Source organism: Gasterosteus aculeatus, chromosome 10 (genome assembly GCF_964276395.1).
Source record: "Gasterosteus aculeatus chromosome 10, fGasAcu3.hap1.1, whole genome shotgun sequence".
Lineage (NCBI taxonomy): Eukaryota > Metazoa > Chordata > Actinopteri > Perciformes > Gasterosteidae > Gasterosteus > Gasterosteus aculeatus.
The window spans coordinates 3,235,706-3,263,296 of NC_135697.1; the positions used below are offsets into that span (position 1 = coordinate 3,235,706).

Consider the following 27,591-nt stretch of genomic DNA (forward strand, 5'->3'; position numbering starts at 1 on the left):
AGGTGGTGCACACAGACATAAAGCATGTGCAGCCTCGGCTTTGCTCCAACCACCCATAAACACCACACTGCCCTCACCAGCACTGTGTGAGCATCTTCAGGATGCCAGTGAAGGAAGGTCTCCATTCTTTTCCTCGTTTTCTGTGGGATTATTTCATCACCGTTCCCTGTAACCTCCTCAGAGCTGCTCTTCTTTCTTTCACATTACCGATTGTCAGCGTGGCTTTAAATCCACCCTGTGTTTAGCGTGCTCCTGTCCTCATCTGTTGCTCATTTACCACCATATTACCGCAGACTGCATCCGGCCTTTGGAGAATCAGTTGGATCTTTTTCCCCTGATGCAATTTATGATGCAGTTGTGTGTTTGTGTTTTTTCTTCTTTTGTGCAACAGAGAAGTTGCAGTCGGAACAGCTGCTGTCAGCTAAACCACATTGTGAATTTCATTTAATTCGGGAGCAATCGGCATAGTTCACATTTGATAACACATTCCTCTTACAACTTTTTCCAACATTCTTACCTTTCGTACCTTTCTTTTTGGGAGAATTTACGGTCGGTAGCTGGATTAAACAGAGTAAATGATGCCAACTGCTCTGCAGCAAAAAGCCGCAGCTCCACTGTGACAGTGGTTTTGGTAAATGAGCCAAGGCAGGTCCTACTTCCTCCGATTTTATGAGAATTGATGTGGAGTAAATGCAGTATTAAGAGCTTTAGTGTTTGCATTCTCCCTCCGGGTTCTCCAGCTTCTTCCCAGATGGATCATCAATGGTTGGTGCTGCAAGAAAAGCGTGAAAATGGATCTCTAAAAGATTTACACCCTTTTTATCTTCTACGTTCATCCGATTCTTTATCCGATATGTTTCTCGGCTCTGTAATACAATACGATCCAGGGACGTGATGATCCATCGCACTTCATCTTCACATTATGAATATTTCTAAATACAATTGGGTTTAATTAAATTACCAACACAAATGTCCATTGTAATCTAAAAGCTTAGTACATGAAGAGAAACCATTATTTTGTCAGTTTTAACTTCTTAATATATTTGTATTGCTACTTATTTTTGTTTAACCTCTGATTTTAGTGTATAAATGTTTTTTAAAGGATTAATTAAGTATCCTCCTTTCATAGGAATCTGTAGTTCTCTTCATATTTTTCTCTCTTGTATTATAATTCCAAATGAAACCATCAAAAAATGATAAGATCCAAGCATCCAGGTTATTTGATCGATGTAATCAGTACGTTAATCAAATAAATGCAGCACTAGTTTCGTGGGGTTAGAACGTAAGTGCCTGGGTTAGCTGGTTTCATCCGCGGACTGACAACTAGGAAACCCTGAGTGCTGCGGTGGACCTGGTCACAGCCGCGGAGGGACATCGCATCCCAAAAAGAAGCCTGCTGTGCGGGTCTACTTTCAGCCGTGACCGGTTGTATCGTTTGCGCCTTTCGGGAGAGGAGGCTGGTCGAAGTGCCACCGACGGCTGCTTACGAATTATACACATTTTATGCCGAAGAAATAAACCCTTTTCATTTTCATCTCAACGGGGTGCCAAAAGATTTTTTTGCCTTTGTCAAATGACCGTATGCCCGTTCCTCGTTTAGCGCGTAATGTGGGCTAGTTAATTGATTTGTGTCAGTGGAGCAGTACCGTTAGCTGTCAACTGAAGGGAGACATTTTTATTTCTCATCACCAGACGGCTGTTTGCTGCCCAACAATCCGCCTTAAAGCTTCTCTGCTCGAACCCTCAACGCGGCTCATCGGCTGAGGAGACCCGGCTGACTGCGCCGAAATGGGGGTAAGCTCCAACGCAAACTATCGTGGCTTTTACACACAATATGTTGCCAATTGTGTTAAATTTCGCCGCGCAGGGTTTGAGGAAAGGGTTAAAGTAACGACGCGTTGACTGACACCGAACAGCGGGATGTATATTACATGTTTAAGCTAGTGAGGGTCGCTACGCGGCGGACAACGACTCCCGGTACGCCGTCACATTAACGGCTTTCATCACGCCACAGTAAATGTCTCACGATACACGACGACGGCTGACATCACGGGGGGGGCTGCGGGGTGTGAATGCGTCCATCTTTCCTGAGGAATGTGCTTATTTGTGTGAGTTAATTCCGCCGCAATCGGAGGTCCAGTCGGTGCGACGGAACCGGCGGCGGGCGGTGAGGAGGTGGGGAGGGGGGGGGGGACGCGTCTCTTCTCAACCAGAAAAACAATATATGTTTGTTTTTACCGTCCGCGCTTAACGTCACACAAGAGTCACTATTCAAGCATTATTCTCCCAGAATGCGTGTTGGGGGGCAGCGGAGCGTCGCCTCTCTGCAGGCGGAGACGGACGCGCTTTCTGCAGGGTTCTGACAACGATCCGCCGATAAACCTCTTCTTCTTTTCAACACATGAAAATGGCATCAATAGTATTTCAGCAAGTAGTGCTGCTTCATTCACCGGTTTCTAAAATAAAGAGATTACACCGCGAGCATCTCCCCCCCTTACTGCTCTCTGGACGGATGAAGGGAATTCACAGCCTCCCTAAACCACACGATTAGTCAGACCGCCGATGCCACGGGCGTGTCACAAACACACACACAGTGTTGTGAGTAACGTGCTGGTGAGATGCTGGGGGGGGGGGTGAAGCCCCCACTTTGCAGATCATGCAACAAAAGGACGGCTAGAGAAAGGCCTGCATAGTGAGCGGGGCATGGGAATGGAAGCCCCCCCCTCTTCTTTTTGCTCCCAACTATTTGGTGCCCTTTCATTGAAACGTGACATCATCCAGGGAGCTGATGGTGTCCGTGATGCCTGGTGAGGATGTCGTTATACCAAATGGGCACAGACAAGTGACAACAAAATGGTTCCTCGGCGTCGGTCAAAACCCTCCCTTCTCCGTATAAATCGCGGGCGGAATGGCCAACACCTCCACCGTCTCCCGTCGACGTCAGCAGCCGTCACACCAACACTGATCCGCCTGGTCACGAAGGACATCCTGCTTCAGCTGCTAAATGTAGTCTCCTCGATGTCCTTCCAGCAGACGAAATCATTGTTGCCTCGCTGTCGTTTTATTGGAAGGCATTATCCAGTGTTTATAGTCAGCAGTGACTTAAAACATACAATAATACAACGGTTTTACTGCTTCATCAAATCACTGCGTTGTGATTTAAAGCTCGCATTGTAGTCTCAAGTTGCGTTGCAGTAAGTGGAGCCTGTGAAATGATGTGAGCATGCACTGTAGTTTCTTCTGTGTTGGCGGGTCGCGTGGCTGACCCCTGCTAATGGAGTGTGATGGCCGGCGGTTTCTTCTGCTCCACATTCGAGCGAATGGGACACGGGCGCATCGGAGCCGAGGTGCGGAAATGGAGCCGCTCTCTCTCCCGCTTTTGGTTGCTGCCCGCTAAATCGCCGGAGGGGGAGAGCCGCACACAACCCCCGACCACTGCGTCAGAGATGGGACGAGGACAGGGTGCGTGCTCAGTGGAAACTCCCCGCGTTCAGGCTGGGATTGGGAGGCGCGGCGTGAAAGAGGAGATCGGGATGAAATGGGCGGTCGGTGGGAAACCAGAGAGACCAAAGTCATTTGGTAAGATAACTGGTGCCGATCAATGGACAGAAGCTGACGCTGTGCGAGGCAAACTGATGGAGTCGGGTGGGTGAAGGAACAAGCGGCAGATTAAGCGGCTCTTTGCTGTCCTGTCCTGCTCCTAAATGGTGGAACGAGCTCTCTGAAGACACCAGGACCACAGAGAGCCTTCACACCTTCAGACTAAAGACACACCTCTTCAGACTCTACCTCCACTAACACACTAACTATTTTTAGCTCTTAAATTGTACTTATAACGGCTCTTATCTATAGCAAGTTGTAGATCTGCTTATTTAATGAAATAGTTCTTTCTTGTCTCTTGTTCTTTTGAGTTTGTATCCTTATAGTTGAAATGCACTTATTGTAAGTTGCTTTGGATGTCATTATATGACATGTAATGTAATAAATGTAACATAAAACAAAGCACACCATGGGGACCCGAGCATAAATATGTGTGAAGTAGATCAGATTTAATTTAAAATCAGCTGATTAGGGGCTCAATGCTAGCTTATAAAAGGCTTATTTATGCTCCCCAAACCTATGCATACTTCTTCTAATGCTCACTGGCGTGACGTAACAGAGCAGTATCAGAACATCTGATCAAATTAGATGCATTTGTTATTACACATGTAATTATGGTAACACCACATGTGTGTTCTCCTGGTCATGGACTCTGTTGCATAATTGTTTCAGCGTGTCAATATTTCATTAATGCTGACCGTCAACCTCTCTGTCCTTTTACTAGTTTCCATCTGTGTGTGTGTGTGTGTGTGTGTGGCGTGCTTGCGTACTACTGCAGACCCGTGATCTGGGTTTTTCCGATGCCCCTGGTTCTGTTCCGTGTGAATTGTGCGTTTCCTGGAATGCCCTGTGAGGTCACTTCGCTGTTAGTGAGGTGACATCGGTGTCACGGGTACCTCGTAGTGTTCCGCGCTTCCTGTAACACCTCCATGCATCAATTACAGGGAGGATGAGAGAGTGACAGTGCAGCAGGTTTACGTAACACATCATCACATTAAAGAGTTCCCTAAAGGGGAGAAAGGGCCTCAGATCATTGTGGGCAGAGCTGGTTGAGGTGGGGTCTGCTCAGTTTCCTTTGCTCAGTGCCTTTTCCTCTCTTCTCTGTAGATGGGGTTAGAACGCCATCAGCATATTACAACATCTGCTAAATGAGTAATGACTCATTATCTGTTGATAGCGCTGTGCTTTCCTAAACTGATAAAAGTGTGTGCATAAAACATTACCTTGCTGCATCGCCTCACTTAGGGGCGGGCGAGCCAGCTCGCTGCACATGCTACAGAATATGAAACGCACCCCATCATCTCCTGTACTTCTACATTCATTTAAACCTTTAGCCAGAATTGAATGATTTTTAGCGCACGTTCATGATTCCAGTTACCCTCTTAATTAACTTATGCTAATGAAAGCATACTGACTATTGTTAAGTGTTGTGGCCTTTGGGCAAAGTACCTGAGGGCAATCAGGGATCATGCTTAATCCAGGTTCTCTGGATCCAGTTTGTCCAAAGGGGCTGGGGGGTCCAACTAGGTCTAAAAATAGACGCTAAGAAAGGCGTTGCAGTTTGAAGTATGAAAACTGATGCCCATCATTAAGCTTCCCAAATACAATGAAGTGACGCCACCAAGTGACAATTAATTGTCTTGTGATTTTAGAGAGAAATTGTATTTCTCACAGTGATTATGGTTAGATATTAGTGACCCATAGGCTAAATAAAGGTTATGGTCAAAAGCACGATTGTTGCAGTTGCTATTTCTATTCATAACAAAATACGTAGACTTATAATACTTTTCCCATAACTGCAAGACAAGAAGTACATTCATCAACACTAATGAGTACGCTTGCGTGTTGGTTTTGAGCTGAAGGAAGTGGTTTGGGAGTTCTGCTTCTCAGCAAGCACATTAATAATAAGCGCACTAATGAAGCGTTTTAATACAATTTCCTCCTTTGACTGCCCCCACTGCTCTTTCTTCATGAGTTATGAAGAAAGGCCCATCAGGTTGGATGTTGCTAGGACACATCACATCCCCCATCTATCAACCATTTTCTGTCGCCCTCTCGGCGTGCGGCACTGCTGGGCGACAGCCCAGAACCCCCCCAGCACCCACGGATCATGCATATTCACAACCTGATGGCTTATCACATTTCCATACCCACGTTTGTAACTGGTTGAAATACTGGTCACGAATGTGGATCTGACTGCCCCCTCTTGATTAAAATGTGGTGCAGTCGATCCGAGTAGAAGTGAGCAGGGAAACAGATGTGCAGCCTGGAGGGAGGAGAATGTAAACAAAGTGGGACGTTGAGGGGAGGGATGGATGATGATGGAAGCCCCCTTAAACTATACGTGGGTGTGTGTGTGTGTGTGTGTGTGTGTGTGTGTGTGTGTGTGTGTGCTTGTCAGTCCATCAGTATTTTCTAGGTCGTTCACTCTACTGATCTGTGTGATAATCTACTTGTGTGTGTGTGTGTGTGTGTGTGTTTGTGTGTGTGTGTGTGTGTGTTTGTGTGTGTGTGTGTGTGTGATAACAATAATCTATTGTGGCACCACCGGAGCCAGTAAACTCCTCTGTAGGAGATCTTCTATTCAGAAAACGTGAACACTGAATACATGAATAGACTAACTAACTACATATCACATGCTAAACATGGTTCAGCAGCTTGTTCAGTGCCAGAATAGTTCAGTAAAATCCTGGTTTGGACCTGCTGTCATGGTTTTGTTAGTAATCATATGTGCTGCTGCCATTCATCCACCGCTTTCATGTAATGGTCAATAAACTCAAAAAGAATAGGAAATGATTTGAAAATCTGAAATCTGAGGTATAGATCTTCATTTCAATGCCCCTGTTTAGCCTTACAGTTTGTCCAAACACTCACCATGTCATTGGTGTTGGGCTTCATGAGTTTGTGCATTTTGAAATCCCTGTCATGTTAATTCATTCTCAAACTAGGATACACAGATCAAAATCGGCCAGTTTAATGTCGAAGATCTGAGCGGTGATTTCAGCAGATTAAAAACGGGCTTAATATCCCGGCTTCTTCAGACCTGTGGTGCTCTGCGCCTCAGGCTCGGCTGCAGATGTTCAGCGTGCACAATCTGCCCTGTTGCTCAGCACTGAACATCTGGATGTCGCTGAGACCTTTTCTCACAGCCAACGTTCAACACCTAACTGTATCAACTTCTGCTCACCCTAACTGCAAATACAGTTTGCATTTGGAGTCAGCTTATATTTCCAGTTATACAGTCAGCATTATACGTTCATTCCTGAAATGTGAAATAGTAGAAGTGCAGCTGTTGTCACGTTCACCACAGAGGCCTCAGGAGTGAATCCAGCGAGTCACTGGTTGGTCATCTCCTTCCAATTCTTTCAAATGTCGGTTTTGAACCATTCAGCTGATTGCATTGTACTGCGTGGTGGTTCCCTCAAGGACTGGACGGTACACCGGTTCATAGCGGTTCCACAAGAAATGAGTTTTTCTCATACTGTCATACCACTGAACAGCCGTAACAACTGCCGTTGATCTTTGGCAGGCAGCCGAATTTATTTTTACACCTCACGCCGAGCGCTTGGCGGACGGAGCTTCTTGTCTTATGTGTTTTGAGATTGAGTCGTGGTTATAGCTATATAACAACAATAAATAACCCACAACACAAGAGCTTGCGACTCATAAACAGTTTGTAGCACTAATTGTATATTACCCAGCTAAACTGCACGCTGGGTACAGCTCGCCTGCTGTCACAAGAAATTCTGTTGCTATATGAAAACACAGAAAAGCAGGACTAACAAGAGAGTCCAGAGATGCACCAACACAACTTATGCCCAGGGGGGGAGTTTTATCTGGTTGGAGGGTTTTTTGAAAAATCAGACGCTGAGTTAGATGAGTAAACGATTTATTGCACAGTTGGTCGAGCCGCTGGTTTTGCCTCTGGTGGCAACACTAGCAGCCACAACCGCTAAACAAGCTAACACGCTAACACCCCGGCCAGTTGCGAGCGAGTTGGCCATGTGTCATTGTTGCCACTGAATGCAAGAATTGGTTGCCTATGGCAACCTGGAAACCCTTACTGTCTATTCCTGCAGCATGTAACAAGATGGGGAACAGGCAGTATGTCTGAGCGAAAGAAGCAATTTATCAATTCATGTCATTGAGCATTTCTTATATTGTAGTTAATGGACCTCTATGCATCGAACATAGACCTGACCTAAAGGATGTTGTAGCATCCTGAAATCGAGACAATATTTTGGCCCTGGTTTTGTTCAGTAATGGCCTTGAAATTCCTGCTGTGCCTGTAAATTGAAACTTGGTGGGGGACTATAGTCCCCACGATAACAACTTTCACCGTGATCAACTGATCAAATATTCACGTGGGCTTTATCTCCTGTGTGATAACGAAGAGGTCGAAAGCGGCCGCAAGCAGCAGTATAAGATGTTTGCATGAACCTAAAGCAAAGCAAATGTTGCCTCTGCTTTACTCGCCAGAGTTTACTCACAGAATCATCTGTGATTATTTGCTTCATCCAATCTAGAAGCATCTGAGAGGAGGAGTAGCTCATCTCCATAGAAACCGTTATCAACGTCTCACGTATCCGGGGAAACTGAACACAGCGATCTTTGACGTGTCTATCAAGCCACATGTTGGCTGGTTCACCACACAAAACAACATTTGCTGTGATTTAATTGGAATTAACAAATATAAAAAATAAAAAAGTTTCCCCAACGGAGCTTGGCTACAGCAGGCAGTCATCATCCTCAGTAGAAGTGTTGTCACATGAGCAGGAGGCCACAGGAGAAGAAAAGGCGCTTTGCTTAGGGGCGGGATGCAGGATAAAGGTTTTCCTTTTCTAATATCACAATACAGGATTTCAGTGTTTCCTCTACCTTTACAAGTTTCCACGGGGAAACGGACCGGGAGGGGGGGTACGCCGGTGCGAGCGTGCGCACGTGTTGGGGCGGAGCTGCCGTGCGCAGGAAGTTGTGGTTTTGAAAAATCTGGCAGGGGCTTACTTCATTACTTCGATACCTGATTCCATTTTTCTTCTGCCTCTCGCGATGTGAGAAAATCAAAACAATAAGTCAACGGGAAATTGTGAAAAAATGTGACGCTTTTGGTTTGAGAGAGAGGTCATTGTTCACTGGGTTAATCTGTCAGCGTAGTAAACAGATGTAATCTGATGGCCTGCTGGATTTGACCACCCGGGGAACCTCCTGCAGACAGATGGCATAATACGTCACACACACAGTGCATGGAGATCCACACACACACACACAAGGGCCAATGAGAAGCAGGCACATGCAAAGGATAAAAATGTATACACACGTATATATTTCATATTTGCATCTTAAAATTGCATTTGTGACTATGCCACATGCTTCTTTTGAATAAATCCTAGTTTGAATGCAAGTGGCTTTGCTATTAACTAATAGTGGTGGTAAAGTTAAAAGTACAATATCTAGTAGTAATGGTAAAGTGACTGTACTGTACTCTTTCTAGTCTTCCAACCAGTCAAAGCAACTTAACACTACATGTTAACATTCACACACGGAGGGAAGGAGCTACCATGTCACCACACGTCATCGACGTGTACTCGCAGAGCCGCTCCTGTCGATCCTGTGATTGCAAGACAAGCCTCCACCACAGTCGCCCGATATCTCCCTGTCTTCCATCGCTTAGGGCTCGCAGGGATTGGATGAGAGAACCTTACAGACGAACAACGGAAGAAGACCTTTTTCTTTACTAGGAAGGTACAAAAAGGACCCAACGGTGGTGTTGCCTGGAGAAGTAGTACTACTACTATGTGACAGTACGCATCTTAAGGCATTTACTCCAGAATAAAGCAAAACCATAAAACTCTACAATTTGTATATCTACCCAAGATGTAGAAAGATTATTTTTCTTTATCCAGTGCCCTGATATATTAATTGTAAGGTTGACCGTTGGTTCTTTCACAAATCATACAATGAGATCTTTATTATTTCCATATTATGATATCCAAAATCAAGGACAATTTCTAGTCTCATATCTTAATATTGATATAATTATATGCTGCCGCTCTACATGATTGCCTTTGAATGACTGATTAATAGCAAACATAACAGACATGAATAAATAATCATTTGATCTCTATTACAGTACATAAATAATGTATTCATTAAACCTGCACACGGTTACTTTCATACACTTCAATCATTCCAAACATATGTGAGCACACACTGAAATAAACCCATGATGCACACAGAGAGCTCCATGGGGGGTAGAGGATGTGAAATCTGTTTGGTCGACGCCCCCAGCTTCTCCCCCCGGAGGAAAAGCAGATGTCAAAGAGCATAAAACAGCCATCCAATCAGTGGCAGCCCTCTCAGCGCAGACTAATCCACATAAGAGCTTTTCCAAACTACAGTAAGTGTGCCCTCATTACGCTGGGCTACACACACTAGGAATCCCTAAACGGGTTCTGTCCCGGGACATCACACATCTTGGACGGGCTGAATGATAGAGAACATCTGCCCGATGAAGAAGTGTCAGCTCCAACTGCATCAGCGCAGCGTCACACCATAAACAAACATCTGTACGGCTCAGGCTCAAAGTCACGTCTAAATCAACTGCATGAGGTGAAGCAGGCTGGTGAAGTTCTCAAATGCATAATATGATTCCTACTGGCGATGAATACATTCATTTAATTACACACACTTGGTTTTATTCATCAATCCACTTACTGTGTAATTCATTGTCCCTCTATACGTCTAGAAATATCCATCTGCAGTTGTCGTGTGCTTTAGCTGCTGAACACCATCTTCTTCTGGGACAACATTGATCGTACAACGTCTCGCTCTATTTTTTAGTTCACTGCCTGAACAAAAATGAACGATTCAACCAGTGATGAATGAAATTGTTTCTTACAGGACTGGGCCTTTGTCGAGATCGTCATTTGACTTGTCATAGGAGGAAAAAGTCACGGACCCGTTCATCTAGAGCAGCGTTTTAGACCACGGACCCCTTCTACATCCCAACATCCCTTACACCTAAAAAGAAAAAGCAACAGAGCCTATTTATAGCTGCAATCATGTTAAATGTTGCAGTATGAACACAAACTGAACAAAGGGGCGAACAACATCTATCTTATTAAACCGTAACAAAAAACTAGAGGTTACTTTTAAACACGCACAGGCTCAGAAGCAGATTACATCACATTTCATTTACAATTAACAGCCGGTTACATTAATTAAAGTTCAAATTAGAAAATGTCACACATCACGACTGATCATCAGAGGTAAATGAACACGCACCCAAATAGTGGCACATAGTCTCAGAAATATGATATGAAAAAAAAAGGAAGGAGCCATTTGAGCATTTCACACGCAGCAGAGAGGAGGGGGAGAGGTGAGGATTGACTCTCCTCTCTCCCCCTCTCTCTGTCCCCCTCCTCTCTCCCTCTCTCTCTGTCCCCCTCCTCTCTCACTCTCTCTGTCCCCCTCCTCTCTCTCACTCTCTCTGTCCCCCTCCTCTCCCCCTCTCTCTGTCCCCCTCCTCTCTCACTCTCTGTCCCCCTCCTCTCTCCCCCTCTCTCTGTCCCCCTCCTCTCTCACTCTCTCTCTGTCCCCCTCCTCTCTCTCACTCTCTCTGTCCCCCTCCTCTCCCCCTCTCTCTGTCCCCCTCCTCTCTCACTCTCTGTCCCCCTCCTCTCTCCCCCTCTCTCTGTCCCCCTCCTCTCTCACTCTCTCTCTGTCCCCCTCCTCTCTCACTCTCTCTGTCCCCCTCCTCTCTCTCACTCTCTCTGTCCCCCTCCTCTCTCCCTCTCTCTCTGTCCCCCTCCTCTCTCCCCCTCTCTCTGTCCCCCTCCTCTCTCCCTCTCTCTGTCCCCCTCCTCTCTCCCCCTCTCTCTGTCCCCCTCCTCTCTCCCCCTCTCTCTGTCCCCCTCCTCTCTCACTCTCTGTCTCCCTCCTCTCTCCCCCTCTCTCTGTCCCCCTCCTCTCTCACTCTCTCTGTCCCCCTCCTCTCTCACTCTCTCTGTCCCCCTCCTCTCTCCCCCTCTCTCTGTCCCCCTCCTCTCTCCCCCTCTCTCTGTCCCCCTCCTCTCTCACTCTCTGTCTCCCTCCTCTCTCCCCCTCTCTCTGTCCCCCTCCTCTCTCACTCTCTCTGTCCCCCTCCTCTCTCACTCTCTCTGTGTCTCCCTCCTTTCTCCCCCTCTCTCTGTCCCCCTCCTCTCTCCCTCTCTGTGTCTCCCTCCTCTCTCCCCCCTCTCTGTGTCCCCGTCCTCTCGCCCCCCTCTCTGTGTCCCCCTCCTCTCTCCCTCTCTCTGTCCCCCTCCTCTCTTCCTCCTCTCTCTCCCTCTCTCTGTCCCCCTCCTCTCCCTCTCTCTGTGTCCCCCTCCTCTCCCTCTCTCTGTGTCCCCCTCCTCTCCCCCTCTCTGTGTCCCCCTCCTCTCTTATAACTGGTAGCTCAAGATGTCCACCAACCTTCAGCTGATCATACTTGTATGAATGTTGCTGAATGAATGAAGTTAGCTGTTAGCTGACGTTAGCTGCACCAACCAGACTGACTAACTAGTGTGTAGAAAACAGTCCAACCGCAGCAGCTGAAGTGCATTTATTTATTAATTTGTACGTTTTTCATTTTAAATACAAATCTTACAAAGATCATTTGTATAATTCATGTTTTTATTTAGTGAAAAATCCCACTCATATGATTACACCATTAGACCTCCATTACATGTTTCCTCTCGCCCGCCCGCAGGGCTGCGTGTGGCACACTGTGTATGTGCGATGTAGAGCGCTGAGTGGGGCGTTACCGCTCGCTCCTGCAGTGTGGCCTCTACTCCCGCCTGCAGCCTGTCAATATCTGTCAATAACAGCTCCATCTATATCACACATACTTGTTTTCAACGTCATTTATAGCTCCATCGTACCCCGGAACCGCCTGCTCGTACCCACAACGTTTGTGTCCAAATGCAGTCCTCTAGTTTGCTCCAGTGGGTATTAAGTGGGTTTGCCAGTGCGCCATCGCTGGATCTATATTTACATCTGTCAATGTGTCTTCCATGGAAAAGGCTTGTTGATGTCTTTACTGCTGAGACACACATACATTATTAAGCTGCACTACAGTCATGTAAAGTCCTTCACACAATTTCTGCATGGAAATGTCCAACTCCTGCAGAGTAGCAGGCTGTGTTTTTTATTTTGTACTAGAATCCTTGAGGATGTTTGTCCTAGATGATGCATGTTGAGTAAAACGGTTGTATTAAAAATAGCGGCTCTATTTCCGCGTGAGCTTTGAGCCGCCCGGGAAAACACTCACTAGTACATAACCAGAAATATATATATTTAAGCTAATCAGTGTTAGCAAAGTAGCTCTCACAATGCTGAAGAATTTTCAAAGGATACGTCAACATTTTATCTGTTATTTACAGACCTAAAGATTTATTTATAATTTATTACTTAATATCAACGGTCAAAATGCTGTTTCCTGCCTGTTTTAGGCGAAGGTTCCTAAAAGTCTGCATTCATTATATTTTCATTATTGACCATTTAATACAAATCGTTACGCATATTTAGGGTTTTCCCCAGAATTGTACTCTCTAATATAGGATATACGTACCAGGATGATATGAAGATGGTTCACTGGTGGGCCTCAGAGTGCCATCTAGTGGGCTGCAGAGGTACAGACTTTTTGTAATTAAAGATCATTTTACAAAGGGTCACATCACTTTAAAAAACTAAGTACAACTCAAACGCAGCATAGTATCAATGCACAGTAACGTTTGAATATCAGCCAGCTAGATAACATTCTTTCAGATGCAGTGTGGGAAGGATGGATGGAAAGGGCCACAAACAAACTTATCAACTGAAGTTGGACACATGTTCCTAAAAAGTTTAAGTTTGAACTTAACCAAACCATTGAGTAGAAAGGGCCCGGCATTTGTGTAATGTGTAGTTAATTAGCTCTGTGCTCTGATGATATCGGATCTGACTTGTTGTAGAATTGTTGAGTTCTACTCCTCACGCCAGTGGATTACATCTATTTGTTGGTTTGAATGGATCTTAAAGTGAAAGAAAAGGCATCCGTCAGTATGTTAGGTGTTCGTGATACATCAATGGCCATTACAAGTCAGACAACTGAAGTTCCCTTTGGCTCTTTCTTGCTCCACCTTTGGATTGTGTTGGTGTACAGTAGTGCCAAGCAACCGTGGAAAATGTCTTCCTGTGAAGCAGTGAGCCCGGGGAAACGTTTCAGCTGTTTAAAAAGTCCAAAACGTGACCGAACTCATTGATGATCCCCGTGTGTTTCAGTACGGACGGTCGGACAGCTACCGCGTGGCCACCACGCAGGACAAGGATGAGAAGGAGTCGCCCAAGAAGAAGGCCGGCAAGGACATGGATGACCTCAAAAAGGAAGTCCCCATCGTAAGTGCACCGCTCCCTTCGTCCTGCGACCTTGTTGCCGTCTCTTACACATATTGTAGTGGCCTCATGTTCACCTGCTATGAATAGTCTCATTTGAAGTCCCGGCCGTGCAGAGAGTCCTTCCTAGATAGAACATCCTGGCCTGAGTCCAGCACGGGACGCGCTGCGCTCTGATCTAATCTCCTCCTCTGAAAAGGAGATAACAGAGATGTGGTATTCAGTAACAGCTGCTAGTTTGAGGGAATGTGCCACAGAAATATAATCGTATTGTGGAAGGATTTGCTCCTGCACGGGGTGGGAAGTCAAAGCCTCAGGGGGGGGATTAGAAAACTGAATGAGCTGGGTAAATATCTTAATTTGCAGCAAATGATATCACATGATTCACACTCTTTTCTTTGTAGACGGAACACAAAATGTCTGTTGAGGAGGTTTGCCGGAAATACAGCACTGATATCGTCCAGGTAGGTCTTTCACTGACACTTCAAGACTTCACCTGGTTGTTTCTGTCCTGATTCAACACAGTGCTGATGATTCAAAGAGTCTATTGGGTAGATTTTATTGTCTCCACCCACTGCCCGTTCCTTTCCTGCCTACTCTCCTCTGCTCATCCATCTCCTTCCATCTTTTCCACTTCCTCTGCCCCTCTCAGGGTTTGACCAACGCCAAGGCAGCAGAGTACCTGATCAGGGACGGCCCCAACGCCCTGACCCCGCCCCCCACCACCCCAGAGTGGGTCAAGTTTTGTCGGCAGCTGTTCGGCGGCTTCTCCATCCTGCTGTGGATCGGCGCCATCCTCTGCTTCCTGGCCTACGCCATCCAGGCGGCCACGGAGGACGAGCCCGCTGGCGATAACGTGAGTGGAGAGTGTGGCTGCGTGATGGTCGTAGGACTGGATGGACACGATGATGTCATCATTCAACACCTTGCTGGCCTTGATAATCATGTGTCCTGCACTTCATTCAGTTTCTCTTTTTCTATTGCGTTTACCACACAGGGCATTTGTGTAATTTTGTGCTACCATTGGTATATAAATGTAGTCAACGGTGCTTTTAGATTGCTGCTATCTTTACTCTTTATAAAAGGCTAAACAGAAAAGCCTAGTTTATGCTTCTGCTTTTTCCGAGCGACGCAAGGACACGCAGACGCCAGACCCCCTTCCGTGTCCCTTGCGTGTCCCTTGCGTGCCTTTTCACACCTCCTTGCGTGCGTCGACCTATTTTTATAGACTAGCATCAAAAGCTACGCAGCCTCCCGCAGCGCACCAGGCTGCGATTGGTCTGCTAACTACGTCCTTTACGGAGTCTCACATTTCCGTTTTCATAGCACAATACTGCCATTATTAAAACAAAGAATGTTTAGGAGAGAACGGGTCAGATTGAAGAACTTTTGTGGGAAGAAATGTGTAAATATGACCACTTGTACAAGCAAGCCGTCATTGGCGGACTATAAGGACGCACGGAGGGCCTCTGATTCATGGAGGGAGATCTCCACAAACGCCGGTTTGCCTGTCGAGGGGAACAAAGTTGTGGAGGAAAATACGGGACAAATGTGTCCTTGATGAAAAGCAGCAGTGTGGATGCACGGGGCAATAAAGTCTATGATAAATAAATAAACCAACCAACAAGTTCCACACACAAAGACGTGACTCTCTAGGTCGTCTCGAACAAAACACGTTACTCCACCTGTTGTTCTGGAGGTGAATCGCTTTGCAACACACGCAAGACTTTTAGAACCATGAATTGACGGTGTGTAAAGACGCAGACGCTTGCACCAACCTTTAGCCGTTATAAATATCTATATTTAAGTATTTTATGAGATGAATATTTTAAATTCAAATGTTTTTTTGCATTTAGACTGTGTGTGTGTGTGTGCGTGTGTGTGTGTGAGCGAAAAAGGCAGAAAAGGTTGAAGCCACTAATCAATATTAATCATTTAAATAGCAACATGATGATAAAGCTTTGACCATTCAAACTATTGGGTAATCCCAATGAAGCCCTAACTCTCGGTTAGCAAAAATAATCAATAATCATGTCAGTTACAGTGATCTGATCTATTAATCTCTTCACTGCCTCTACGCTGTGGCCATGCGAACTGAACGAACGTGTCTCCATCCATAGATATCCATGTGCTTTATCGGTAAGGCCTCCCCAACATCGCCCTATCTCTCCGTCCCACTGCGTACCTGTGAGAAGCCAGATAGGAGGAAAAGAAACGGATGGAAGGTTAAACAAAGAACTCCACAAGCGATTTGCTGAGTCACCACTCCTCATGAGCATGGCCTTGTCAGGCTGCGTCAGATAACCCGTCGTCCGTGTGACAGACACCACCCGGTTGGCGTCCACTGAGCCCGCCGTGGGGGGGCGCGTGAATCACGGCGGTGGGGATGGCGGGCTAAGAGGAGGCCGTTCATGGGTCAGCAGCGCTTCATGTCAGGGTCACGCAGCGTAGAGCCGGGGGACTGAGGCTAAGCGCCGCTGACACGCACGGCATGTCGGGACAAAATACTCAGTTTAGACCGGCGGTGGGTGGGGGGGGGGTTCAGGGGGTGAAACAACTGCTGTGACGAGTCAGCAGGAGTTACACACCCAGCATATAAACGCACACCGACGGCTAACAGTTAGGTCAGGATGTACAGCTTCTATGGGGATCCTCTAAACAATAGAGCGTAGTCTTCAACCACTGCATGGACAGCCAAACCACACTGCCGCCAGCTGCAGGGTGAAAACACTCATTACAAATCGTGTTATATTGAGAAGCCTGAACGTCCTGAAACAGAGCGACAGAATGTGTCACTGATGGATTTTCAACTCTCCGTCTGTCTCCACTCGTCATGTGATAGATTCTCGGATAAAGTTGAAGTTAAACATGAGGTGTCATCTCTGTTTCCCTCTCTTCATCCTCTCTTTGCAGTTGTATCTGGGCATCGTGCTGTCAGCCGTCGTCATCATCACCGGCTGCTTCTCCTACTTTCAGGAGGCGAAGAGCTCCAAGATCATGGAGTCCTTCAAGAACATGGTTCCTCAGGTACTGGAAGCTCAGCAGTTCAACCAGGATACTGTGATCGTTGTGTTCCAATGGGTTTTAACTCAAAGTTACATGGTGAAAATGACCACGCTTAAGATTCAGTTGGATTCCACAACATGGTTAGGCAAGCGGAAGGTCTATAAAGTCTATTAAATACAACGGTAACGCAGTATGAGCAATTCTTTTGCTCCGTATTCCCCAAAAATAGATAATTGGACCCAGTTTTCTCAAGCCACATATCTGATATCAGACATTGAAATGGCTTCAGACTATTAAATCCAGAGAAAATGTCTTTGTAATGAATGTTCATACTGCTAAATATTCCTGTTAGCTGTGTAAATAGAAAGTGTTAGCATAATCAAATATGAATACATTATGCAAATATAACTTAATCACCTTTCATCCATCCACTCAACGCTCACCACAAAGAAGGTGTTGGGCTCAGTGGTCCATGACAATCGCTTTGTTAATCTGCTCAGCCCTGACTGTAAGCACTCTAAAGTATGAGGTTGCTCAATAATTCACACAGTAATTCCTAGATGTATTAAGGCTGAGTAATAAAAAAGAATGATGGAAACAAATCAGGTCATAATGACTATGTTACGGTGGGACGCTGTTTATTAGGTGCACAGTGGTATTTATGAAGCTGCAGGCCACCGCACCGTGTTATCACAACTAGCACACTGCTTCTTTTTACTTCTACAATCTGTGATGTTTCTTTCATATGCTTTAGTTTCTAGGCTGGCATCTTTACATATTTGCTCTCTCTCTTCTCCCAGCAAGCCCTGGTGATCCGTGAGGGAGAGAAGATGCAGATCAATGCGGAGCAAGTGGTGGCAGGAGACCTGGTGGAGGTGAAAGGAGGAGACAGGATCCCTGCCGACCTCCGCATCGTCTCCTCCCACGGCTGCAAGGTGGGTTCCAGGCACAGATGCACTGCTGAAGTCACGGTAAAGCCAAGGTGGGATAGGACTTGTGCAGCAAAGCTTTGCACAATGTGCCACACACAAAAACCTGGTTTTTTGCTGCGTGCAACGGTTTTCCTTTACACTTGGTGGTCAGCAGCTCTCAGACACGGGCGTGCGTTCCGTCTCTCTCACCAAGCAGCGTTGATGTAAGCGGAGTCTGCAAGCTGCAATGTGATAATAAAACCCACCGTACGGATCCTCTCTTGCGGTTCGGCCCACATGTGAACCCTATTCATTTCACAGAGTGAAGGAAAGTTTTACCATCTGATTATTGTTAATCTTATAATGACTAATGCTAATATTCAGTAAAAATATGCAATCAGGAGATCAGTATTAAGACTTTCTATTAGCCGTCCTTGTTAGTTACATTGTTAAAAATTAATCAGTTTTGAAATCGAGAACAGGGTTGAAAACGTTGGCAGCATCAGTGCTAACAGGCTTGTACTCTTACATTACAATGGTCTGTTAAGTGAAAGTGCTTATTGGCAGAAGTGCCTTTTAATATTATCATAATTTCCTCTAATGCGATGTTGTAAGATGTAGTGAGAAACTACATCTTACAAGTGAGAGCCTTGAATGAATCCAGATGTTTAAAATAGTTATTGGAGATGAATTGTGACACTTGTGTCTCCTCTCTTTTGCACACTTAACCAGGTGGACAACTCATCCCTGACCGGCGAATCAGAGCCCCAGACCAGGTCACCTGACGGTACCCATGACAACCCTCTGGAAACCCGCAACATCGCCTTCTTCTCCACCAACTGTGTCGAGGGTACAGTCGCCATCACCGTTATCGTCGTTACAACTGTCCCATCTGTCACATTTACTGTGCAAAGTATTTGCTGTTGGGGTTAGAAAACAGTTCTGTGTGTGCCTGTGTGTGTTTATTCAGATAGTGTGCGTGTGTGTTTGTATTTTTCCGGCTCAGTGCTCAGATAGTGCTCATTAGCTCTCGCTGTGGGCCATGGTCAACTGTTGGGAAACTTGACCCCACTGAGCCGATTCCATCCCATCATATAAGCCTGCGACTCGCAATAAGCTTGTGACAATGTGTGGAAAAGGAAAACCACGATGTGTGGCGCCCTCGTGTGGACACTTTGTTCCATTGCATTTCCTATCTAAGCGCCATCCCTCTCAGCTCTGTCCATACATACCATCATCTACCAGTAGTTCCCAAACTAGGGGTCGCGACCCCCAACACACAGCCATAGTAAAAAAAGAAAAGCATGAGGAGTTGACATGTGTTGTGTCCAAACCTTGCAAAGAGGCAGATCTTACAATGTCCCTACATCCTCAAGGGGGCCTGATAGAAAGAGTTTGGGAACCATTCAGCCACATAATTTCATTCTAGCTCCTCAAATCTGAATATTCACTTTCAGTCTGTTTATTCCTGACTTGACCTGAAAAAAGTGAGTTATTTAATAAAACCCAAACAAACTGCTTCCTCTGCTCTGATTGTTCAGGAACGGCGCGCGGCATCGTTGTGTGCACCGGCGATCGCACGGTGATGGGCCGCATCGCCACTCTGACCTCAGGCCTGGAGACCGGCAAGGTACCATTTGCTGACTATAACCAGGCTCTTCTATGTAATGGTTCAGCTTCTCATTCACATATTACAGCTAAGAAATGACCTACAGTCATTAAGCTTTCTCAAACTGATTATGTTTCATTAAATGTTTCATTAAGTCCACAGCACCTCATTCGCTTTAAAAAATGTTTATATCCCGAGGTCAGATTAAAAAGAAGCCAATTATCCTCTTCTAACAGTCCAAACACCTTTTCCTCCTACTGCTCAGACTCCCATTGCCAAGGAGATCGAGCACTTCATCCAGATCATCACAGGCGTGGCCGTCTTCCTCGGCATGTCCTTCTTCGTGCTGTCAATCGTCCTGGGTTACTCCTGGCTGGAAGCCGTCATCTTCCTCATTGGCATCATTGTTGCTAATGTGCCGGAGGGTCTGCTCGCCACAGTCACCGTGAGTAGGCGGGGCGATAAGAGACGCGTGCGTGTGTGAGAGAAGGGTTGTGTTTTCAGCAATGCGAGCAAGGATCCAGCATCAATGTTGCTATATTGGCATATAAAGTTATCACATGAGAAAGTGTTTGCGGGAGCACATAATAGTACTCTTTTAACTTGATGTATTTAGGATGAGCATTCACATATCTTCTAATATATATAAATTACAGAGGAAAGATGTATTATATATAATATTTTCCAATATCAGGCTGCCCTATTGGTAGTTGGAGTGCATGTCCAGTTGTATCAATTCCTTCATCTGGAGCAGTTTTTCCTGTTTCTCTTGTTTTGTCACTTGTACGTTTCCTCGTCAGCTCACGTTCTTTTTCCAGATTTGGGTCAAACAGAAATCTTTCATGAGCTTCATATATTCCATATATTAGATCAATTCTAAGAAGCTACACAAAATCAGGGAGCACAGCGACCGACAGCTTTCAAAATGTTCTTGACATTGTTGTGGCCGTGACACGTCTCCCTGTACTCTCATCAGAAGGCCGACTCTCCACCTTTACATATGCTCTACTGTGGATTCTGTGATCCAGAGTATTCATTTGCTCTAGATTAATCTATTCCCCCCTCGCAGTGTGTGGTTCCACCCACCTCTAAGTGTGCGTACTGTGTCGTCTCGTCCCTGCATCCCGAATCTAGCTTGTGTTTCTATCGGTGTGTTGTAGTCGCTGTGCGTGTGCATCTCTGTGTTTTTAACATTCTCTCTGTGTCACAACCCGTTCCCATGACGGTGGTGTACTGTCTCGTGTTTGTATATCTCTCTTTACATTTCTCCTTCTCCCAAAACAGTCCCACGTGTGGTTTGTGAGTTTGTGTTCTCTCCATCTTTCTCTCCATGTGTGTGTGTCTCTCTCTCTTTTCCAGGCCAGTCGTGGTGCTGCCTGCAGCGACAGCGTCTAGCTAATGTAATGATATTAGGCTAATGACCAGTTAGCTTGTTGAAATGGATTTGGCCTCCCTGTGCTTGGCTACTTCTGTTTGGTCTTTTGCCATAATTGGCATGATGGCGTAACCCACCCGCCGCTCTGCTCCACCGCTTCACTTCTTCACGCCTCAATCTCTCTCTGCATCGCCGCTGTTTGGGCCGTTTTTCATTTTCGGTTGTTAGTGCATTTTGCTGTAGAGGAGCATTGTTAAGTGCTGGATGAGCGTCTCCAGGTGTCGGGGGGGGGTTCTTCTGGGTGGGCTTAGTTTCAGGTACAGTATGACACTGAGTTCAGTTTAATGCCTGGAGATGTTCATCCCTACTCTGTGTTTTACATACAGATAGTAATTATGTTTTCTCTTTTTCCTCTGGTTTCCTTTGTGTTCTGTCAACGACTCCTCTCCTTCCGTCCGTTTCTCTCTCTCTCTCTCTCTCTCTCTCTCTCTCGCTTCTCCCAGGTTTGTCTGACACTGACGGCTAAGCGAATGGCTCGCAAGAACTGCCTGGTGAAGAACTTGGAGGCTGTGGAAACACTGGGCTCCACCTCCACCATCTGCTCCGACAAGACGGGCACGCTGACCCAGAACCGCATGACCGTGGCCCACATGTGGTTCGACAACCAGATCCACGAGGCCGACACCACCGAGGACCAGTCCGGTGAGGTTTGCCTGCCTCTGCCCCTGCCTCCATGCAGCATGCACACTATTCCAAATATTTGTGATATTAAACTCCCGATGCTGTTTAACAAAGGAGACATTGTTTCCGGTTATTTGTTAAAAGAGCTGCACAAGGCTTTGGCTCCCTCTCCATGACTCACAACTGAAGGGGTACACACTTTGCTGCCAGCTCTTATTCTGTTGATTTGAATCAATCCAGTTGTTGCAGGGCTGCTTGGGTAAATGGCCTGTACTTCTATAGCACTTTTCTAGTCTTCTGACCACTCAAAGCGCTTTAACACTACATGACATCATTCACCCATTCACACCCATTCATACACTGATGACAGGAGAACCACACACAGTGACACCTGCCATCAGTACCATTCACACACTGTAGTCGCAGCTACAGGAGCAATGTTGGGTTAAGTGTCTTGCCCAAGGACACATCGACATGCGGGTTAGCAGAGCCTGGGATCGAACCGACAACCCTCTGATTGGAGGACGACGGCGCTCCCCACTCACCCACAGTCGCCCACAAGCTGAGGCACCTGTCAATAAAGGTTTGTCCCTCCCACCGGTTATTCTCTAGGCTGCTCCTTCGACAAAAGCTCCACCACATGGGTGTCTTTGGCCCGCATCGCTGCCCTGTGCAACCGCGCTGTGTTCAAGGCCGGCCAGGACGCTTTGCCCATCCTGAAGCGCGATGTGGCCGGCGACGCCTCCGAGTCCGCCCTGCTGAAGTGTATCGAGCTGTCCTGTGGCTCCGTCAAAGCCATGAGGGAGAAGAACAAGAAGGTGGCCGAGATCCCCTTCAACTCCACCAACAAGTACCAGGTTGGTCCCATTTTGTTTGCGTTCAATGGGCTGAAACATCCGAGGACGCCACGTCCTTCTGAAAAGGTTCTCAAGCTGACGCTAAAGTCTGTTCCCATCAGCTCTCCATTCATGAAAATGACGATGAAAACGACAACCGCTACCTGCTGGTGATGAAGGGAGCTCCGGAGAGGATCCTCGACCGCAGCTCCACCATCATGTTGCAGGGCAAGGAGCAGCCCATGGACGACGAGATGAAAGAGGCCTTCCAGAACTCCTACCAGGAACTGGGCGGACTGGGAGAGAGGGTACTGGGTACGGAGGATGGGGACACAGAGGTCACTCTGCATAAAGCGCTGCTGTATCCTGTATCCCATCCCGTATGTGTAATTCGTCGCTTCCTAAACCCGGCAGGTTTCTGCCACGTGTTCCTGCCAGAGGACAAGTACCCCAAGGGCTTCGCCTTCGACACAGACGACGTCAACTTCGAGACGGACAACCTTTGCTTCGTAGGCCTCATGTCCATGATCGACCCTCCGCGTGCTGCCGTGCCTGATGCTGTGGGCAAATGCCGCTCTGCAGGCATCAAGGTGGGCACCTATCGATTTATTAGTAGGATGAAATCGTTCTCCTCTCCCCATTGCTGGCACTCGTCTTCTCATTCTATTCCTTCCCTATGCCTGCTCTCCTCCTCACCGCCAACCGCTTTATCTTCTTCCTACGTCCATGTTTTAGGTAATTATGGTGACTGGTGACCACCCAATCACAGCCAAGGCCATTGCTAAGGGTGTGGGCATCATCTCCGAGGGTAACGAGACAGTGGAAGACATTGCTGCACGCCTCAACATCCCCATCAGCCAAGTCAACCCAAGGTAAGACAGGGAATAGAACCATGTCTACATGCATGGAAGACATAGCTTGGGCTTTTACGATCACTTTGACATTTTTATTATGGCCTCTCAGTCATTTTAGAGGTCATTCTTTGGGATTTATCTCAATCAGTAGACTATTTATTGAGAGTTCAACGGCCGTGTTATACGGTTAAACAGTATTGTCTTTACTTTGCGAGGCCTTTGTATCACAGTGTTTTTTGCCTTCCTCTGCGTCGTGCAGGGACGCCAAGGCCTGTGTGATCCACGGCACCGACCTGAAAGACCTCGATCAGGGGGCGATGGACGATATTTTGAAGAACCACACTGAGATCGTCTTTGCCCGAACCTCCCCGCAGCAGAAGCTCATCATCGTAGAAGGCTGCCAGCGGCAGGTAAGCGCTTACATGCTGTTTGGCCCCGTGTGTCCCAACGAGAATGAGAACCCGCAAATACGCCGTCCTCCTCTGCTGTCAGGGCGCCATCGTGGCCGTGACGGGCGACGGTGTGAACGACTCACCCGCCCTGAAGAAGGCTGACATCGGCGTCGCCATGGGAATCTCCGGCTCCGACGTGTCCAAACAGGCTGCCGACATGATCCTGCTGGACGACAACTTCGCCTCCATCGTCACAGGAGTGGAGGAAGGTGAGGGAGCAAGGAGGAGGGAGCAAGGAGGAGGGAGCAAGGAGGAAGGAGAAAGGGCTCCAGAGTTTGTTTTTGGTGAAGAAGAAGAGTATACCTAAGATCTTTAGGTGACAATCATGTAGGTTACACATACTAGTAATGTACTGTTCGTTACATTTCAGACAGTACAAAGAGGTTTATTACTGAGAAGAGAAATTTGTTTCCAATAATATTTTTCCTCTTTATTTTTTAATACATTTCCTGTATCCTGTTATTACCATAATAGTGGTCAATAAATAGAATATAGATATAGAATAGTGTCAATAAATAAGATAACAAGAAAGGCATTTAGGAATGCCATGTTGATAATAATAATAATAACATTAGGATGATTTAATATTACTACACAAAAGAGCTAGTGGTGTGTCAGATGAAATAATATTTCCACCATCTTTGTTATGTCCCAGGGATTATCCTCTTTCACTTCTCAAATAATCTAAATAAATAAATAATCTCAAATAAAACAATAATAAAAACTCAAGCTTTCATTTGTTTTGCAGAAGAACAATTCTGCTATACAAGTTATACAAGTAACATATCAAAGCTACTGCTCATCACTATAAACATATGTCAGCATCTTAAATATGTACATAGCTTAAATTCTGTTTGTTGTGTTGAGATATATTCAGTTAATCGTTCTACATTCACAATTGTTACGGTAAAAAAGGATTGTTTGATATGAACATATTGCAACCTCACAGCATCTAGGGCCATCGTGACGATATGAAAGTCTAATGTCATTTCTTCATTATACCTTCTTCAAAAATACCAACGCAGAAACTGACGACCATTTATATTATTTTATTCACCTCCTTCATCACTACAGGCCGTCTGATCTTCGACAACCTGAAGAAGTCCATCGCGTACACTCTGACCAGCAACATCCCAGAGATCACCCCCTTCCTGTTCTTCATCCTGGTCAACATCCCGCTGCCTCTGGGCACCATCACCATCCTCTGCATTGACCTGGGAACAGACATGGTAACGGAAGAGACACGTTCACACACTGTAGCAGTCAGCGGCAATGTGTCCACTCAGGAGATAAAGAAGTGAATCATAGCTGTATATATATATATATGTACAATAGAAGGACACTAGGTGGCAGTGTGAGTCTAGTCTAGTTCATCCTGCCTGGACAGTGTCTATTTAAGATCCCCAGTTATTACTGCGGGCCCTGTTGACACGTAACTGACGGTGCCGTCGTCCTGTCTCCTCCGTCAGGTACCAGCCATCTCTCTCGCCTACGAAGCGGCAGAGAGCGACATCATGAAGCGGCAGCCCAGGAACCCACAGAGGGACAAACTGGTCAACGAGAGACTCATCAGTATCGCCTATGGACAGATCGGTAGGTGCCGTGCCGGACGTTCCCTTCTTTCTTGCTTTGCACTTTTGCCATCATCTTGTCAGAATGTAGCGCGTGCAAAAACTCTGTGTCTGCAGGTATGATCCAAGCTCTTGGCGGGTTCTTTGCATATTTCGTCATCATGGCTGAAAACGGTTTCCTGCCGTCCGAGCTCGTCGGCATCCGGCTCAACTGGGACGATCGCTCCAACAACAACCTGGAGGACAGCTACGGGCAGCAATGGGTATGATCTCACACAATGTTTGACCGACCTGGGGTCAACGTGAAGTGCTGTTCATGTTCCCCTCTAGTGTATCCTGAGGTGCAATCGTGTTACTCCTCAGAATATGTCCTTCAACCACAGCTTCATGTCAATGATAAAAAAAAAAGTATAAACGTGTCGTGCTGCCAACAATCTAAAGTCCAACCCAGACCACATTGTGATTGTCCTCCTCTCCCGTTGTCCAGACCTATGAGCAGCGGAAGATCGTGGAGTTTACCTGCCACACGGCGTTCTTCGTCAGCATCGTGGTGGTGCAGTGGGCAGATGTCATCATCTGCAAGACCAGGCGTAACTCTGTGTTCCAGCAGGGCATGAAGTGAGGAGTCATCTATGGCCCCAATTGGTCTGGTCCCGTTTGTGTCCCTCCTCTCCGGAGCTGCTCTGTTCTTTACAGTCTGCAGGAGAAGCGCTTTGAAGCCTTTGTGTGATCCAGGAGTAGATTAGCTGATGTTTATCGCCTCTCTACTAAGTGTGTTGCTGTACATAACTTTTCTTTCTGCCCTCACTTGTCTGGCAGGAATAAGATTTTGATCTTTGGGCTGTTTGAGGAAACGGCTCTGGCTGCTCTGCTGTCCTACTGCCCCGGCATGGACGTGGCCCTGCGGATGTACCCGCTCAAGTGAGTAACGCCTCCACACCGGGACGTGCACGCCTCCACGTTCCCTCGTGCACTGTGTGTGACTGCTTCCCCCCTCCCGCTCCCTCTCCCCCAGGCCCAGCTGGTGGTTCTGTGCGTTCCCGTACAGCTTCCTCATCTTTGTTTACGATGAAATCCGGAAACTCATCCTTCGCCGAAACCCCGGAGGTCAGATAACACACATGTTGTGCATGAAAATATCATCCAGGACCTCAACATTTGAAATAATCATTTGTCAAAGCAATCAAAATGATTTGATGAATAACTCTCTGGTTCTTCTTGTTTCCCTGCTGCTCTCCTCTACATCTCTGCAGGCTGGGTGGAAAGAGAGACCTACTATTAGATTATCAAAGCATCATTTCCTTCTCAATGTGCCCCCTCTCTCCTCCTCCTTCTCTCCCCCATCCCTCCTCACCCGTCAACATGCTCTATACAAGAAGATGCCGTCCCACCCATCCTCCTCTCAACCCGCATCGCCCACAAAGAAACACAAAAACCAACAGGACTAATGAGACAGGGGAGGGCAGGGGGGTACAACTCTTCTGCCTCGTCCGTGTCCTCTGTCCCCCTTTTTATTTTTTCTATTCAAAGTCTCTACAGCACTCGACTGCCAGTAACACCGTCGTGCTGCACCGCTGTGTGTGGACCGCCATGGAGAAGGGAGAAGGTCCGACTGTTCCACGGCCATCTTTGTCCCAGCAGAACCACAAAGGGGCAACTCCTGTCTCCACCCCTGTCCACACTGGTGTCTCCACTGCTGTCTCCAACTCACGTTTCTGCTTCAAGAAAAGTTCAACAATCATTTGCACCCTCAACTGGGTGGAGAAAAAAGTCCCCCCCCCCCATGCGTTTTTTTCTGCCTGTGTTGTTGTTGTTTTCTAAAAGACAACTGGCTGTTTAGAAAAATAAAAATAGTTTGTGAAAGTTCATTTTTGGAGTTGGATTCTGAGAGCTGCTTATTTTCACAGTACACTGTCTCCCCCCTTTTGTACCTCACCTCTTCTTCTCTCCTCCCCCCGTCTATATGTGCGTTTGTCTGACTGTTTGTGAACAGCGTGCAAACCCCCCGTCCTTGTCAACTTTCACCACCCGACCTCCCCTTATAAGCACCCACCCCCCCTCGCCCCCGTTTAAAAAGAATAAAAATACAATCTGTGTCCTCAGAAAAAGAGATTTCTCTCTGATTTCATTATATAAACCAGTGGAAATGTTGAACAGGGCACCGTAGTCTAACTTACAAACAGCAGCCAAAAAAAGACCGAAAATGAAGTAAAAAGAAGGATATCTCTTTTTCAGCTTGGTCTACAGTTTGTTTTGTGTCGAGTTTTGTCAGAAAAAGGAAATAAATGCTGTGTGACTTTA

The 27,591-nt window shown here is 46.6% G+C and overlaps 2 protein-coding genes across 2 annotated transcripts in view; one reads left to right on the top strand and one right to left on the bottom strand.

Moving 5' to 3' along the window:
* The window catches only part of LOC120826863 (H-2 class I histocompatibility antigen, K-D alpha chain), a 233,836-nt gene that overhangs the window by 69,832 nt on the left and 136,413 nt on the right, over window positions 1-27,591 (bottom strand). The window lies entirely within an intron of this gene.
* atp1a3a (ATPase Na+/K+ transporting subunit alpha 3a) lies at window positions 1,394-27,591 on the top strand. Its single transcript, XM_040189429.2, has 24 exons — window positions 1,394-1,544; window positions 1,693-1,794; window positions 13,885-13,998; window positions 14,400-14,459; window positions 14,648-14,851; window positions 16,909-17,022; window positions 17,802-17,936; window positions 18,645-18,762; window positions 19,454-19,542; window positions 19,787-19,966; window positions 21,400-21,598; window positions 22,190-22,434; window positions 22,536-22,728; window positions 22,828-23,003; window positions 23,149-23,285; window positions 23,527-23,677; window positions 23,760-23,928; window positions 24,794-24,948; window positions 25,189-25,312; window positions 25,408-25,553; window positions 25,778-25,908; window positions 26,110-26,211; window positions 26,306-26,397; window positions 26,544-27,591. The coding sequence occupies exons 2-24, from the start codon at window positions 1,789-1,791 to the stop codon at window positions 26,570-26,572; spliced, it is 3,069 nt and encodes a 1,022-aa protein (XP_040045363.2). The 5' UTR covers window positions 1,394-1,544; window positions 1,693-1,788; the 3' UTR covers window positions 26,573-27,591.